The 13,778-nt window shown below is 42.1% G+C and overlaps 2 protein-coding genes across 2 annotated transcripts in view; one reads left to right on the top strand and one right to left on the bottom strand.

Moving 5' to 3' along the window:
* The window catches only part of LOC111978402 (nucleoside diphosphate kinase A), a 30,201-nt gene extending 26,791 nt beyond the window's left edge, over positions 1–3,410 (top strand). Inside the window, exons 4-5 of the mRNA XM_024008460.2 lie at positions 1,524–1,636; positions 3,034–3,410. Coding sequence (XP_023864228.1) covers positions 1,524–1,636; positions 3,034–3,148 — 228 coding nt within the window. The 3' untranslated portion in view covers positions 3,149–3,410. The remainder of the gene's footprint in view (positions 1–1,523; positions 1,637–3,033) is intronic.
* A 1,403-nt stretch (positions 3,411–4,813) lies between these two features.
* Positions 4,814–13,778, bottom strand: part of LOC111978401 (MBT domain-containing protein 1) — a 16,234-nt gene continuing 7,269 nt past the window's right edge. The window contains exons 15-17 of the mRNA XM_024008459.2: positions 12,444–12,515; positions 9,843–10,016; positions 4,814–9,274 (exon numbers count right to left, since the gene is read on the bottom strand). Of these exons, the coding sequence (XP_023864227.1) occupies positions 9,153–9,274; positions 9,843–10,016; positions 12,444–12,515 (368 nt within the window). The 3' untranslated portion in view covers positions 4,814–9,152. The remainder of the gene's footprint in view (positions 9,275–9,842; positions 10,017–12,443; positions 12,516–13,778) is intronic.

Below are 13,778 nucleotides of genomic sequence, written 5' to 3'. Positions count from 1 at the left end.
AGTAGAATCTTTCCCCCGGGAACCTTTCCCCAGTAGGGAACCTTTCCCCCATAGAAATCTTTCCCCCAGGGAACCTTTCCCCAGTAAATCTTCCCGCCCAGTAGTAATCTTTCCCCCAGGGAACCTTTCCCCCAGTAGAATCTTTCCCCACGGGAACCTTTCGCCAGTAGAATCTTTCCCCAGGGGAACCTTTCCCCAGTACGAATCTTTCCCCAGGGGAACCTTTTCCCCCAGTAGAATCTTTCCCCAGGGAACCTTTCCGCCAGTAGAATCTTCCCCCACGGGAACCTTTCCCAGTATAATCTTTCCCCCAGGGGAACCTTTCCCCAGTAGAATCTTCCCCCAGGGAACCTTTCCCCAGTAGAATCTTTCCCCCCAGGGGAACCTTTCCCAGTAGAATCTTTCCCCCAGGGGAACCTTTCCCCAGTAGAAAATCCCCTTTTTCCCCAGGAACCTTTCCCCAGTAGAATCTTTCCCCACGGGAACCTTTCCCCAGTAGAATCTTTCCCCCACGGGAACCTTTCCCCAGTAAGATCTTTCCCCCACGGGAACCTTCCCCAGTAGAATCTTTCCCCAGGGGAACCTTTCCCCCAGTATAATCTTTCCCCAGTATAATCTTTCCCCAGGGGGAACCTTTCCCCAGTAGTCCGCAACCTTTCCCAGTAGAATCTTTCCCCCAGGGGAACCTTTCCCAGTATAATCTTTCCCCACGGGAAACCTTTCCCAGTATAATCTTTCCCCAGGGAACCTTTCCCCAGTAGAATCTTTCCCCCAGGGGAACCTTTCCCCAGTAGAATCTTTCCCCCACGGGAACCTTTCCCCAGTAGAATCTTTCCCCCACGGGACTTTCCCCAGTAGAAATCTTTCCCCCACGGAACCTTTCCCCCAGTAGAGTGGGGAAAGGTTCCCCTGGGGGAAAGATTCTACTGGGGAAAGGTTCCCCTGGGGGAAAGATTCTACTGGGGAAAGGTTCCCCTGGGGGAAAGATTATACTGGGGAAAGGTTCCCGTGGGGGAAAGATTATACTGGGGAAAGGTTCCCGTGGGGGTTGCCATGGAAGCCAAGAAGGTGTGAGTGTGTGTGTGCTCAAACACACATGCATGTGGGGGGTCTGGGAGAGGAAGTATGTCCATCTGATGAATGTGCATGTGCCTGAACTCAATCTTATACACTAATTGTAGTCTCACCCATTCATTTCTAATGACCGGTCATTTTTGACCGGGAACACCACAGGTGTACACAAGTTAAATAAAACACCAAAAACGTTATGAAAATCATCAACATGTATTTTGTGTGTTCAGATGCCTTGTGTGGACAAAGTCATGGAACATTATGACAATCAGATTAAATGAACTACATTTTTCAGAGAGAACTTGTAAATCGGTCCAATACGACTGGAACACAGCAGGAGGGTTAAGATTAGTACTTATATTTTGAAATGTATTTGACCGCTGTGCATAGAAATGGAAGATCAGAAAGAATACTGGGTTAATCAAGTGTTATCCCTCTGTGTGTGGTGGCAGGTGTGGGAAGGGTTAAATGTGGTGAAGACAGGCAGAGTGATGCTGGGCGAGACCAACCCTGCCGACTCCAAACCCGGCACCATCCGAGGAGACTACTGCATCCAAGTGGGCAGGTGAGAATCAATCGCAGTACGAGACATAACACAATGATCCTATAATGTAACGATTCTATGAAGCCTCAACCTTATGATGGATAATGGGATTATCGTCAGGGCCAGGTCCATACCAGTATCGCGATACTCGTTATATATATATATATATATACACACACTTTATGGGGTATTTTCACTTTTTATTTAGACAGAGAGAGCGAGGGAGATGCAGAGTGGTGGCTGGGACAGGATTCGTACCCATTCTGAGGGTGTAGTATTTGTGCTGCAGGGCGGTGTAGTATTTGTGCTGCAGGGCGGTGGCGTTATCCGTGCAGGTTGACGCTTATTGTCATGCGTCTTCTCCTGGAGGCAGAATTGAGCCATTTCTCCTTAAATAGGCCGGCTGCAAGGTCAAAATTGTTTATATTGTAAAAAATTTATGAAAACAAAAATGTGCTTTTTGGTCTTAATGTAAGGTTAGGCATTGTGGTTAGCAGTGTAGTTAAGGTTAGGCATTGTGGTTAGCAGTGTAGTTAAGGTTAGGCATTAGGGTTAGCAGTGTAGTTAAGGTTAGGCATTAGGGTTAGCAGTGTAGTTAAGGTCTGAGGACCCATGCCAAATCTCTTCAGTCTCCTGTGGAGGTAAAGGTGTTGTCGTGCCCTCTTCACGACTGTCTTGGTGTGTTTGGACCATGATAGTTTGTTGGTGATGTGGACACCAAGTAACTTGAAGCTCTCAACCTGCTCCACTACAGCCCTGTCGATGAGAATGGGGGTCCTCCTTTTCCTGTAGTCCACAATCATCTCCTTTGTCTTGATCATGTTGAGGGAGAGGATGTTGATCTTGGCACCACCCGGCCAGGTCTTTGACCTCCTCCCTATAGGCTGTCTCATCATTGTCCGTGATCAGGCCTACCACTGTTGTGTCGTCGGCAAACTTGATAATGGTGTTGGAGTCGTGCCTGGCCATGCAGTCATGGGTGAACAGGGAGCGCTGGAGACGAATGAGCACGGACCCCTGAGGGGCTCCAGTTTTGAGGATCAGTGTGGCTGATGTTGTTACCTACCCTTACCACCTGGGGGCGTCCCGACGAAGTCCAGGATCCAGTTGCAGAGGGAGGTGTTTAGTCCAAGGGTCCTTAGCTTAGTGATGAGCTTTAAGGGCACTGATCCTAGACCTGTGGGGTTATGGTTAGGTTTAAAAATCAGATTTGATGACTTTGTGGCTATGCCAGCTAGTGACCACTCTCTGCAGCGCTTCCTTCAGAACAAGCTCTCCTGCGTTATCAGCTATCGGGCACTATTTACATCGCCTTGACAACTACAGTACTTTCAAACTCTATCCATAGGCCCTAAAGATAAATATCTGTTTCCTTATGTCATTAAACGATAATAATGGTTCTTTCCTTATTGTTTCAGGAACATCATCCATGGCAGTGACTCCGTAGAGAGTGCTAACAGAGAGATCAAGCTGTGGTTCAAACCTGAGGAGCTGTACAGTTACACTAGCTGCTCCAGCAGCTGGCTCTACTGAGGAGCTAAAGGCTACAAGTTGCCCCCAGGCACAGGTCTAGGATCAGTTTACCATCCATAAACCATTAGCATTAGAAGGGGGAATATAAATCTCTTCCTGGCCACTGAGGACCACACCACTTCCTGTTCATCTTCTGTACCCATTTGTAATTGGTCCATCGCTGATTCCATTCATTCCTCTGGACATAGTTGTCATAGTGAATATGTTTTTTATTGTCATTTGTTCAACTTTCCAATAAATAAATAAAAATCACAACCCCTTATTTTTCCTTGTTGCTGATTATAACACACATAATTTTCTATAGATTATATTGTTATTGTACGTTACATCATGAACATAAACTTTTCTTTGAACATACAGTTTAGTAGTGCGTCCATGTCTTGTGTGCCTCAGTGCTGTGACCAGATTGACATTTCAAACATTAGCAGGCAGGCCTCGTCACTGCCAACATGAAGAGGGATTAGCCGGCTCCATAATCTCAGATTGGGATTAACTAGATCTGCTGCTTTGCTCAGTTGAACTAACGGTCGACCTAATGGTGGAGGAGCGGGTGTGACCTGGGATGACACTAAGGTTGGAAGCATCACGCACACAATCCTCAGGTCTGGCTCTCATCTCCAGGACGTTGCCCACAAGTCCAAACCCCATTTTGTCTGTCTTATCGGCCGGGGACATCTTCCCATCAATGGCCTTCTCGGCGTTCTGTTGAACAGACTCAAACAAGTTGATGCATGTGTCCATTTCTGATGGATTTATAATGACTTGAGGCGAAGCCGTGGTTTAAAAGGTTTTGGAGTGTGTGCTTCATAATGGACAGTGGTGTAAAGTACTTAAGTAAAAAATACTTTAAAGTACTAAAGTAGTTTTTTGTGGTATCTGTACTTAACTATTTATATTTGACAACTTTTATTTCACTACATTCCTAAAGAAAATTATGTACTTTTTACTACATACATTTTCCTTACACGTTACATTTTGAATGCTTAGCAGGACAGGAAATGAGAACATCCCTGGTCATCCCTACTGCCTCTGATCTGGCACACTCACTAAACACAAATGCTTTGTTTTTAAATTATGTCTGAGTGTTGGAGTGCCCCTGGCTATCCGTAAATAAATAAACTGGTTTGCTTAATATAAGGAATTTTAAGTTATTCATACTTTTACTTTTGATACTTAAGTATATTTTAGCAACTACATTTAGTTTTGATACTTAAGTATATTTAAAAACAAACACTTTGACTTTTACTCAAGTAGTATTTTACTGGGTAACTTTCACTTTTCCTTGAGTCATTTTCTATTAAGGTATCTTTACTTTTACTTAAGAATGAGAATTGAGTACTTTTTCCACCACTGATAATGGAACATCTTACCTCATACGACTTGTTGACCACATCTTTTCATGGCGTCTTTAATTTCCTGTGGTGTTTAAACCAAAGGAGGCTGGTGGGAGGAGCTATAGGACAGGCTCATTGTAATAATGGCTGAAATGGAATAGATGGAACAGAGTCAAACGTGATTGTCATGGGTTTAATGTGTTTGATACCGTTCCGTTTATTCCATTACTATAGTTCCTCCCACCAGCCTCCTCTGGTTCAAACAGCATTGAGGTGAAGTAGCCTATAGAACTATAGAGAAAAAAGAAAAAAAACGGCATTGACAAATATGGTAATTTATAAGTATCATTTTAATCAGCGTAAAAAAAATGTTTCTTACAAAAATCGTTAACAGATACCTTTTCACAGCCATGCGGAAACAGTTTGTAATACTTGGAAACAAAAGACACAAAAATAATACAACCGATATTATGTCTACCAAACATTTGGTTTATTTACAAATTCAAGGTATTGTCTATCAAACCTCGATCACAGCACAAAATGACCAGAAGAAAGAACGGAAACCTCATGTATCTAGATAGAGATGTACAAACCACATTGCAACCAAATTTCTACCACAAGGGTCAGTGTTTATAATTTCAATATTATATATTTTTTTAAACAAATCATTTAGTTATTTGTATCCAAAATAAAACACCAAAACATAACTTAAGCCCCTCCATTCATAATTACAGTTAATGAGAATTATTTCCCCAATAAAATAACTAATAATCACTTTATCAAATATATATGTAGCACCATGATATATAACGGTTGAATATAGTGGGGTTGTCACATACAAAAAGAGACCCGTGTTAGTATTCAAAGAACAGACACCTCATTCTAGATTGACCCCCTACTTCCACTAGACATTTAAGATCTGAAAGGTTTGGATAGGTGTAAGAAATATGCCTCAAAATGCCACTAAGCCTATCAAAAGGGCAAAATGGAGCTAGTACCATCTTTCTCATACCTATCCAATCCTTTCGGATCTATAGGATGAGTAGGGTTAGTGGCTAGGGATCGATTTAGAGTGAGCGGTAGCACGACCAAAGACCATAACAGCAAAACAAGCTCAGTGTTGGTCCACAGAAAGACCTTACAAATTTGCATGCACTAACTCCGATTGATCCGGTCCCAAATCAGCCCCTCCCTCTACACACTTCCTGAATCGCCCCTTGTACATCTGAACGAATAGGTGTGAGCCTATAATGGCATCCTGTTCTTACAGGTCTCTAAGGGGAGATTCAGAGGTGTTGCTTTTGGATTGGGCATCTCAGTGACATTGGGATATTCCTACATCCATTTCTAAGAATAAAGAGTCATAGTATCACTGAAAAAGAAACCTCTCTCTCCAAAATGTGATTGTGCATTAGGAATTATTTGGGTTATTTGGAAGGTAGCAGCAAAGTTAGTCTATAAACAGTTGTGTCTTTTTGTTTTCTAAGATACGTAATTTGATCAGTTAATTGGTTAAGATTACCACAATTCTTTAACACTTTCTTCATTCTCATCTAGCTAGTCATAGTCTGTGCCAGATCTGATTTCTTGAAGTTAACAAAAACCAAATCCTGAACTCCAAACCTTTTTCACATAAGAGGATAGTGACACACTACATTTAATTACTCCGCTGGACATTGTATATAACCTTAATTAATATTAAAAATTCAATCTAAAATCCAGAGAGGAAACGGTAGAAACTATTGATCGTACATCCTTTGGAAAAGGAACTACACATGGAAACAATAATTGAGGGTAAAACCTAGCTACACAAAGCATGGCGTCAAACTGAACACCGATCAAGGGGTTCTCAACGCATTGTTAATCATTAGAACATGAAGGGTTTATGTAAAATACCTCACCAAATCAACAGAACAATAACAATACAAGAAACCATATCAAAAACAGGGGAGAAATCAACATTCAGACATGGACAAGAAACATTAATTTGTGAGCAAGTTATTCCATTAAGACTTTCCTTTGAATAACTTTATGCAATGTCATTCTGTTTAATTGTGACTGTAATGCACTTTGCTTGACCCTTGCAGCCAAGAAAACACCTTAGAGAAAAATGCAAACATTTCCTGAGAAGTTAATTGTCAACCTTACTGGTATAGAAAGAGAGATTCTAGGTCATCTCCCATCCACTGCAACAATAACTGAGCTAGATCAACTTTTCTGTACTATTCTATTTATACATAGTGGATTCAAATAACATCTATTATATTCTGTTTATAGACCATAGTTCACATAGTTGCCATAGTTATGCAATAGAATGTAGGTCAATTGAAGCAAGTATAATATATTTCATGTACCTTAATATCACTTTAGGGTGTTGTAATTCAGCGATCTGACATAGCAAAATACAGAAAACATTATTGCATATTATTCCATTTCGAGGACTACCTCAAAATGTGCTGTTACAAATATCTGTGTTCGGTGTCTAGTCAGACATATGAGGATATTATTATTTTTTATTTGCATATGGTATATCAAGTTGCCCAAACCTGCATCTCGGATTAGAGACACATTATGATGTCACTATGACCCCCAACCCTGTCTCTATTTGACTGCCAAGCTCACCAGGAGGTAGTACAACAATATAACATATCACTGCGAGGGAAGAGAGGAAGTCTAGATACAATTGTCACCACTCACTACCAGCTACAATGCACAAGCAGATTCAGGAAGTTGGGAGGATCTCCAACCAATCAGGAATCTAGCAAAAATGTATGCGGCCTAAATGGTGAATAAAGAAGCCAATGGGAAAGGTTTTCTCCTGCTATAGCCTAATCCAATCAGATCCCATTGGTTTTGTGAATGGACACTTACAAAGGCTATCAACAAAGCAATGTTTAATAAATGGAGACATTAACACCGACAAAGTTGTTATACAGTGGCTCAGTTGAATACTTAACCAGTACACATCCATTTGGCTCTGAAATAAAGAATTAGCCATAAACAAGAGAGGGGAATCCCTAACCAAACGGTTTTGCATACCTTGATGTCATTCTTGACATGTAGCCTACAATGTTTTATTTCTGATTGACATCATTTTAGGATTAAACTTTGCTCGATTGATAGAAATTCTCTCTCTTTTAGGGACAGATTTATGAAGAGTTTGCACTTGTTTTCTTAGAAGAAAATAGGTTATGACAAGGAATAAGACATTATGGTTGAGTGTAATAACGAGTATCTAATGTGGTCTAGCTTCGTTTCTGGAGTTGTTTCCCCAGTAAAAAAACACTGATGCAAACACTAGATAAGTCTGGTCTCTCTATTGTAAAGCTGCTGACATGCTAGAGGTAAGGATGGTTTCAACAAGCCAGAGAGACTGGCTGTTTGTTCCTGTAGTGCAATCTGTGATCGTGTTTATCTAGTGTTTCCCAACACACACACTAGCAGACTACATAGTATGCATAGCCAATACTAAGGAGTATGTCCGTTAACCTATTGGGGCACAAACCCCATCTAGTCTAAGAGACTCCTTTCACAAGGTTTCAAAACCCACTCAGGCCAAATCACTTTCCTTAATATCTACATAGTTCTATATTGAATAGGTCTCGTCTATGAATATGTATCCTTACTATAATATCCACACCACTCCCCCAAAGAGCTGTCGATAACAAATCAGCATTTAAGACAAAATAACAACCCTCCAATTTAAAAGTACAAAAACTAACAAAAACAGAAACTTTACCAAAACTTCATGTACTATTAGCAAATCAAAGCAAGTCCACCTGGCAAAATTGTTGGAAAAAAGATTCCTGTTTTATACAGCTCTTTCCCTCCCTCCCTCCTTTCCTCGCTTTCAAGACCGCGTGAAATAAAATCCCTCCCTCCCTCGCTCAAGACCAAGTGAAATTCAATCCCTCCTTCCTTAGCTCTCTTACCTGAAAGAAATAAACCAAAGACCTATATATCTGTCACATTTAGTGCAGGTGTCTGTGTGTGTGTGTCCCCGAGTTGTGTCAGAGGTCCTGCCTGGCCTACGGCAGGGTGGTGGGAGAGACAGAGTACCCAGAGAACAGGCTTCTGTTGTGGGCATCCAGAGCTCCAAGGCCCCCTGCCTAGATGCATTTATGGAGGAAGACAGAAAGCCATGGTCGTTTCCAATCATTCAGGGATGTGGGATTCTGATCAGGTTGTCCAGGTATCATAGCCCTCTTCCGGGCCAGTGGCTTTAGGAAGTGTACCGGTTACCCGTTTATATGGTATGTCGGTCTCACTGAATGAGTGACTGTCCATCAGGGCTCCAGGGTTTGATGTTGTAGCTGCTCAGAAGTGTTCTTCTTCCCTGGATGGTTTTGGGGAGACCTAAGTAGCTCCCTGTCTTGATTTTGTGGGGTAAGGGTTTGGGTTTCAGGGCATGTAGTCACTTAGTGTTTTTGGGGTACCAAGTCCCCCAGCAGTATTCTCCCCTGATTGCAGTGTTAGAGGCCATCTTTTCTGGAAGAGTTTTTTTTTAGAGCTCTCCATGCTCCCTGCCCTGTTGCTCTTGTCTTGGTTTAGGGATGTGTCTTGTCGTAGTAGGGGGTTGTAGGCAGTGTCTCTCTGGATGTTGGATTTCAGGGGTATTGTCCGGCTCCCCCTACCCTCCCAGGCTTAGCCCCGGTCCCCTGTCCCCCCTGTCAACAGGGCTCCTGTTTGATGTAGTAGCTGCCAGAGCCGATGCTCTCCTGGTCTGAGACGCCCTGGGAGAAGGTGAACTCATCCACCTCAGCCTGTTCCTCCTTAAGACGTAACAGAGACTCTAGAGTGAGGGAGAGAGAGAGGGAGAGAGAGTTAGCAAAATAGAGGGTTACATCATTTTAAAATAAATTGTCGAAAGCCTGTCCAGCATACCAAGACAGAAAATAAATGTTTAACACCAAGACAGAACAAAATAGCTAAACAACCATTAAAAAAAATATATATTCTCTTAGGGGGTAAACAACCATTTTTAGTCACAAAACGCTTTTCAGCACAAGACCAGCTATCCTTGTTAATTAATACCTAGCCCTCCATCTGAGCCTGTAGTTCCTGTAATGAAACCAGACTTCTACAGTATATTATATCACCACTTCTCCTCCTTCCTGCAGACGTCCTGCTCACCTAGTACGCATCATGAGGTGAGAGGAGAAATTGCCCTTTCTCACATTAGTACTTTCACTTCAATAACGTGACACAGAAACAGGTGAATAGAACTTGCCTTCATGCAGGTGTATCCAACACACAGCGATCACACAGCAGGGTCAGCACCTACAGTGGCTGAGGACTGACCCCTGTTAGCACCCTCTGTCTGTGTGGAGGTCTCACTGGTTATTTATTGGTAGTGTTACCTGGTTTGTGGGTGTGATGGTGGTGGTGGTAGTGGTGGTGGGTGCGGGACCGGGGGGCCAGAGTGGGGCACTGGCTGGAGTAAGGGGGCGGACTCTGCTCTTCGTCCTCCCCTGATAGGCTCCTCCTCCTGCCTGCCTGACTGAAGAGCCGACGACCAACCGGAACCTTCCGCTCTAGACACCAAGTTAGACTCAGGTAAGCTACTACGGGTGCTTTCAGGTTGCTACTGCTCCCAACAGTGTAGGTTTGAATGTTCGGTTGCATAGGGTTACTTCATATGTATTTTGAATAATAAAATAAATGCTAACTTATTAATTAATTCATTACAGATCCTATTGTGTGTGTATATAAAGGTAAATGGCCTAGATAATCACATTATTTAATGAATTATATAGCATGTACAGTTGAAGTCGGAGGTTTACATACACCTTAGCCAAATACATTTAAACTCAGTTTTTCACAATTCCGGATATTTAATCCTGTTAAAAATTCCCTGTTTTAGGTCAGTTAGGATCACCACTTTATTTTAAGAATGTGAAATGTCAGAATAATAGTAGAGAGAATTTTCTATAGGATTGAGGTCAGGGCTTTGTGATGGCCACTCCAATACCTTGACTTTGATGTCCTTAGGCAACTTTGCCACAACTTTGGAAGTATGCTTGGGGTCAATGTCCATTTGGAAGACCCATTTGCGACCAAGCTTTAACTTCCTGACCGATGTCTTCAGATGTTGCTTCAATATCTCCACATAATGTTCCTACCTCATGATGCCATCTATTTTTGTTGAAGTGCACCAGTCCCTCCTGCAGAAAAGCACACCCACAACATGATGCTGCCACTCCCGTGCTTCACGGTTGGGATGGAGTTCTTTGGCTTGTTAAGCCTCCCCCTTTTTCCTCCAAACATAACGATGGTCATTATGGCCAAACAGTTCTATTTTTGTTTCATCAGATCAGAGAACATTTCTCCAAAAAGTACGAACTTTGTTCCCATGTGCAGTTGCAAACCGTAGCCTGGCTTTTTCATGGCGGTTTTGGAGCAGTGGCTTCTTCCTTGCTGAGTGGCCTTTCAGGTTATGTCGATATAGGACTCGTTTTACTGTGGATATAGAATCTTTTGTACCCGTTTCCTCCAGCATCTTCACAAGGTCCTTTGCTGTTGTTCTGGAATTGATTTGCACTTTTCGAACCAACGTATGTTAATCTCTAGGAGACAGAATGCGTCTCCTCCCTGAGCGGTATGACGGCTGCGTGGGCCCATGGTGTTTATACTTGCGTACTATTTTTTGTACAGATGAACGTGGTACCTTCAGGCGTTTGGAAATTGCTCCCAAGGATGAACCAGACTTGTGGAGGTCTACAATTTATTTTCTGAGGTCTTGGCTGATTTCTTTTGATTTTCCCATGATGTCAAGCAAAGAGGCACTGAGTTTAAAGGTAGGCCTTGAAATACATCCACAGTTAAGAAATTTGTGGAGTGGTTGAAAAATGAGTTTTAATGACTCCAACCTACGTGTATGTAAACTTCCGCCTTCAACTGTACATATTCAAGTTATTTTATTCTGTTTAAATACAATATTTCAAAAACACCAAACATGTTTCAAACGGTTCAGAAGGATGACCTCTGATCCATTGTGAAATGTTCTAAAACATGTTCTGAATACACCCAAGGTAAGCCAGACTCAAGTAAACCAGACTAGCGTTAGTGTGTGACCACATGTCTGCACATAGCCCCGCTAAACCACTTCCTAAGACGTGGAACAAGTTGTGCTTGGAACATAGAGGTAGACAGATGGCTCTAGATGGATAGAACCAGTTTCAGCATGGACATTGCCATCGAGGCCTTCCACCATTTTAAAGTGGTCAACTGGGTGGGGATTCCTATGGGCTGGGAGTGATTAGCCAAAGATCAGAGCATTGCCTTCTTCAAATTGGTTTGTAGATGGCTTTAAGCTATATCACTGCCATTTAGTGGCCACAAATGAATAACACACAAGAAAGAAGACACACAGCAGGGGACGATAAATCAACAATATTATCTTTATGCTTTTTCAAACACAACAGAAGAACATTCACTACTTTAAAATGGAGAGAGACCCAATGGCACTGCCCATGTTGTCATGGACACCATAATGGCACAGACAGAATGATAAGTCCTATTTTTATCTCTATGGTTTGGACCATCACACCCAGTGTTACAACACCCTCGCCACCTGTTTGGCACTCGCCCAGAGTACCACAGCTTCCTGTCATGGGACTCATGCCAACCAATCAGATCCCAAAGAACAGACAAGAAAGAAAAAACTAAACATTAACAGAGATTCTAAGCTAGATAGATTTCCCCCCACCAGAGTGTGGAACAGTGGAGGCTGGTGGGAGGCACTTTGGGAGGACAGAGTCATTGCAATGGCTGGAATGGAATCAATGGAACAGTATCAAACACAGGGAAACCACGTTTGACTCCGTTCCACTGAATCCATTCCAGCCATTATTACAATGAGCCCATCCTCCTATAGATCCTCCCACCAGCCTCCACTGGTGTGGACCAACGAAAGGAGGGAAAGAGGGAAGCGAGTGATGATAAAAGATTAGAGAACTCACTTTTCTTTTGTCCTTTGTATTGTTGCGCTTTCTTCTTGTGCTTAGGTACAGCTGCTGGGATTTCTCTGGCCACTGAAATGATAGAAAATAGAGGGGAGCATAAACAGTGGCCTATTGTTTTACACAAATGTACATTTCTGCCTGTTAGTTTGGGACTCCAATCGCATGTTATCAAGTAATTGGTCACGTATTAGCTGGAACTTAATCCAATCCATCAATGAGAGCCTAAGTGGTAGTTGTTTGGTTTATGATTGTGCATGTTAGTGTGTTACATGTTCCTGTGTTACATGTTCCTGTGTTAGTGTGTTACATGTTGGTGTGTTAGTGTGTTACATGTTGGTGTGTTACATGTTAGTGTGTTACATGTTCCTTTGTTACATGTTGTTAGTGTGTTACATGTTGTGTTGGATGTACAGTAGTGTGTAGGGTTTTTTTACCATGGTTGGTGTTAGATTTGGTTGTTACATGTTGGTGTGTTACATGTTGGTTGTTACATGTTAGTGTGTTACATGTTGGTGTGTTTACATGTTAGGTGTGACATGTTAGTGTGTGTTACATGTTGGTGTGTTACATGTTGGTGTGTTACATGTTGGATGTGTTACATGTTAGGTGTGTTACATGTTAGTGTGTTACATGTTGGTGTGTTACATGTTAGTGTGTTACAGTTGGTGGGTTACATTTGGTGTGTTCATGTTAGTTTGTGTTACATGTTGGTGTTTACATGTTAGTGTGTTACATGTTAGTGTGTTACATGTTAGGTGTGTTACATGTTGGTGTGTACATGTTAGTGTGTTACATGTTGTGTGTTACATGTTAGTGTGTTACATGTTGGTGTGTTACATGTGTGGTGTGTTACATGTTGGTGTGTTACATGTTAGTGTGTTACATGTTGGTGTGTTACATGTTGGTGTGTTACATGTTAGTGTGTACATGTTGGTGTGTTACATGTTAGTGTGTTACATGTAGTGTGTTACATGTTAGTGTGTTACATGTTGTGGTTTACATGTTGGGTGTGTACATGTTGGTGTGTTACATGTTGGGTGTTACATGTTAGTGTGTTACATGTTGGGTGTGTTACATGGTTAGTGTGTTACATGTTGGTGTGTTACATGTTAGTGTGTTACATGTTGGTGTGTTACATGTTGGTGGTGTTACATGTTAGTGTGTTACATGTTGTGTGTACATGTTAGTGTGTTACATGTTGGTGGGTTACATGTTGGTGGGTTAGTGTGTTACATGTTGGTGTGTTAGTGTTTACATTGTTTGGTGTGTGTTGGTGTGTTACATGTTGGTGTGTTACATGTTAGTTGGTGTTTACATGTTGGGTGTTACATG

This window comes from Salvelinus sp. IW2-2015, linkage group LG18 (assembly GCF_002910315.2).
Source record: "Salvelinus sp. IW2-2015 linkage group LG18, ASM291031v2, whole genome shotgun sequence".
Classification (NCBI taxonomy): domain Eukaryota; kingdom Metazoa; phylum Chordata; class Actinopteri; order Salmoniformes; family Salmonidae; genus Salvelinus; species Salvelinus sp. IW2-2015.
The sequence above is the reverse complement of the archived record's forward strand: the minus strand, read 5'-3'. Positions and strand labels throughout refer to the sequence as shown.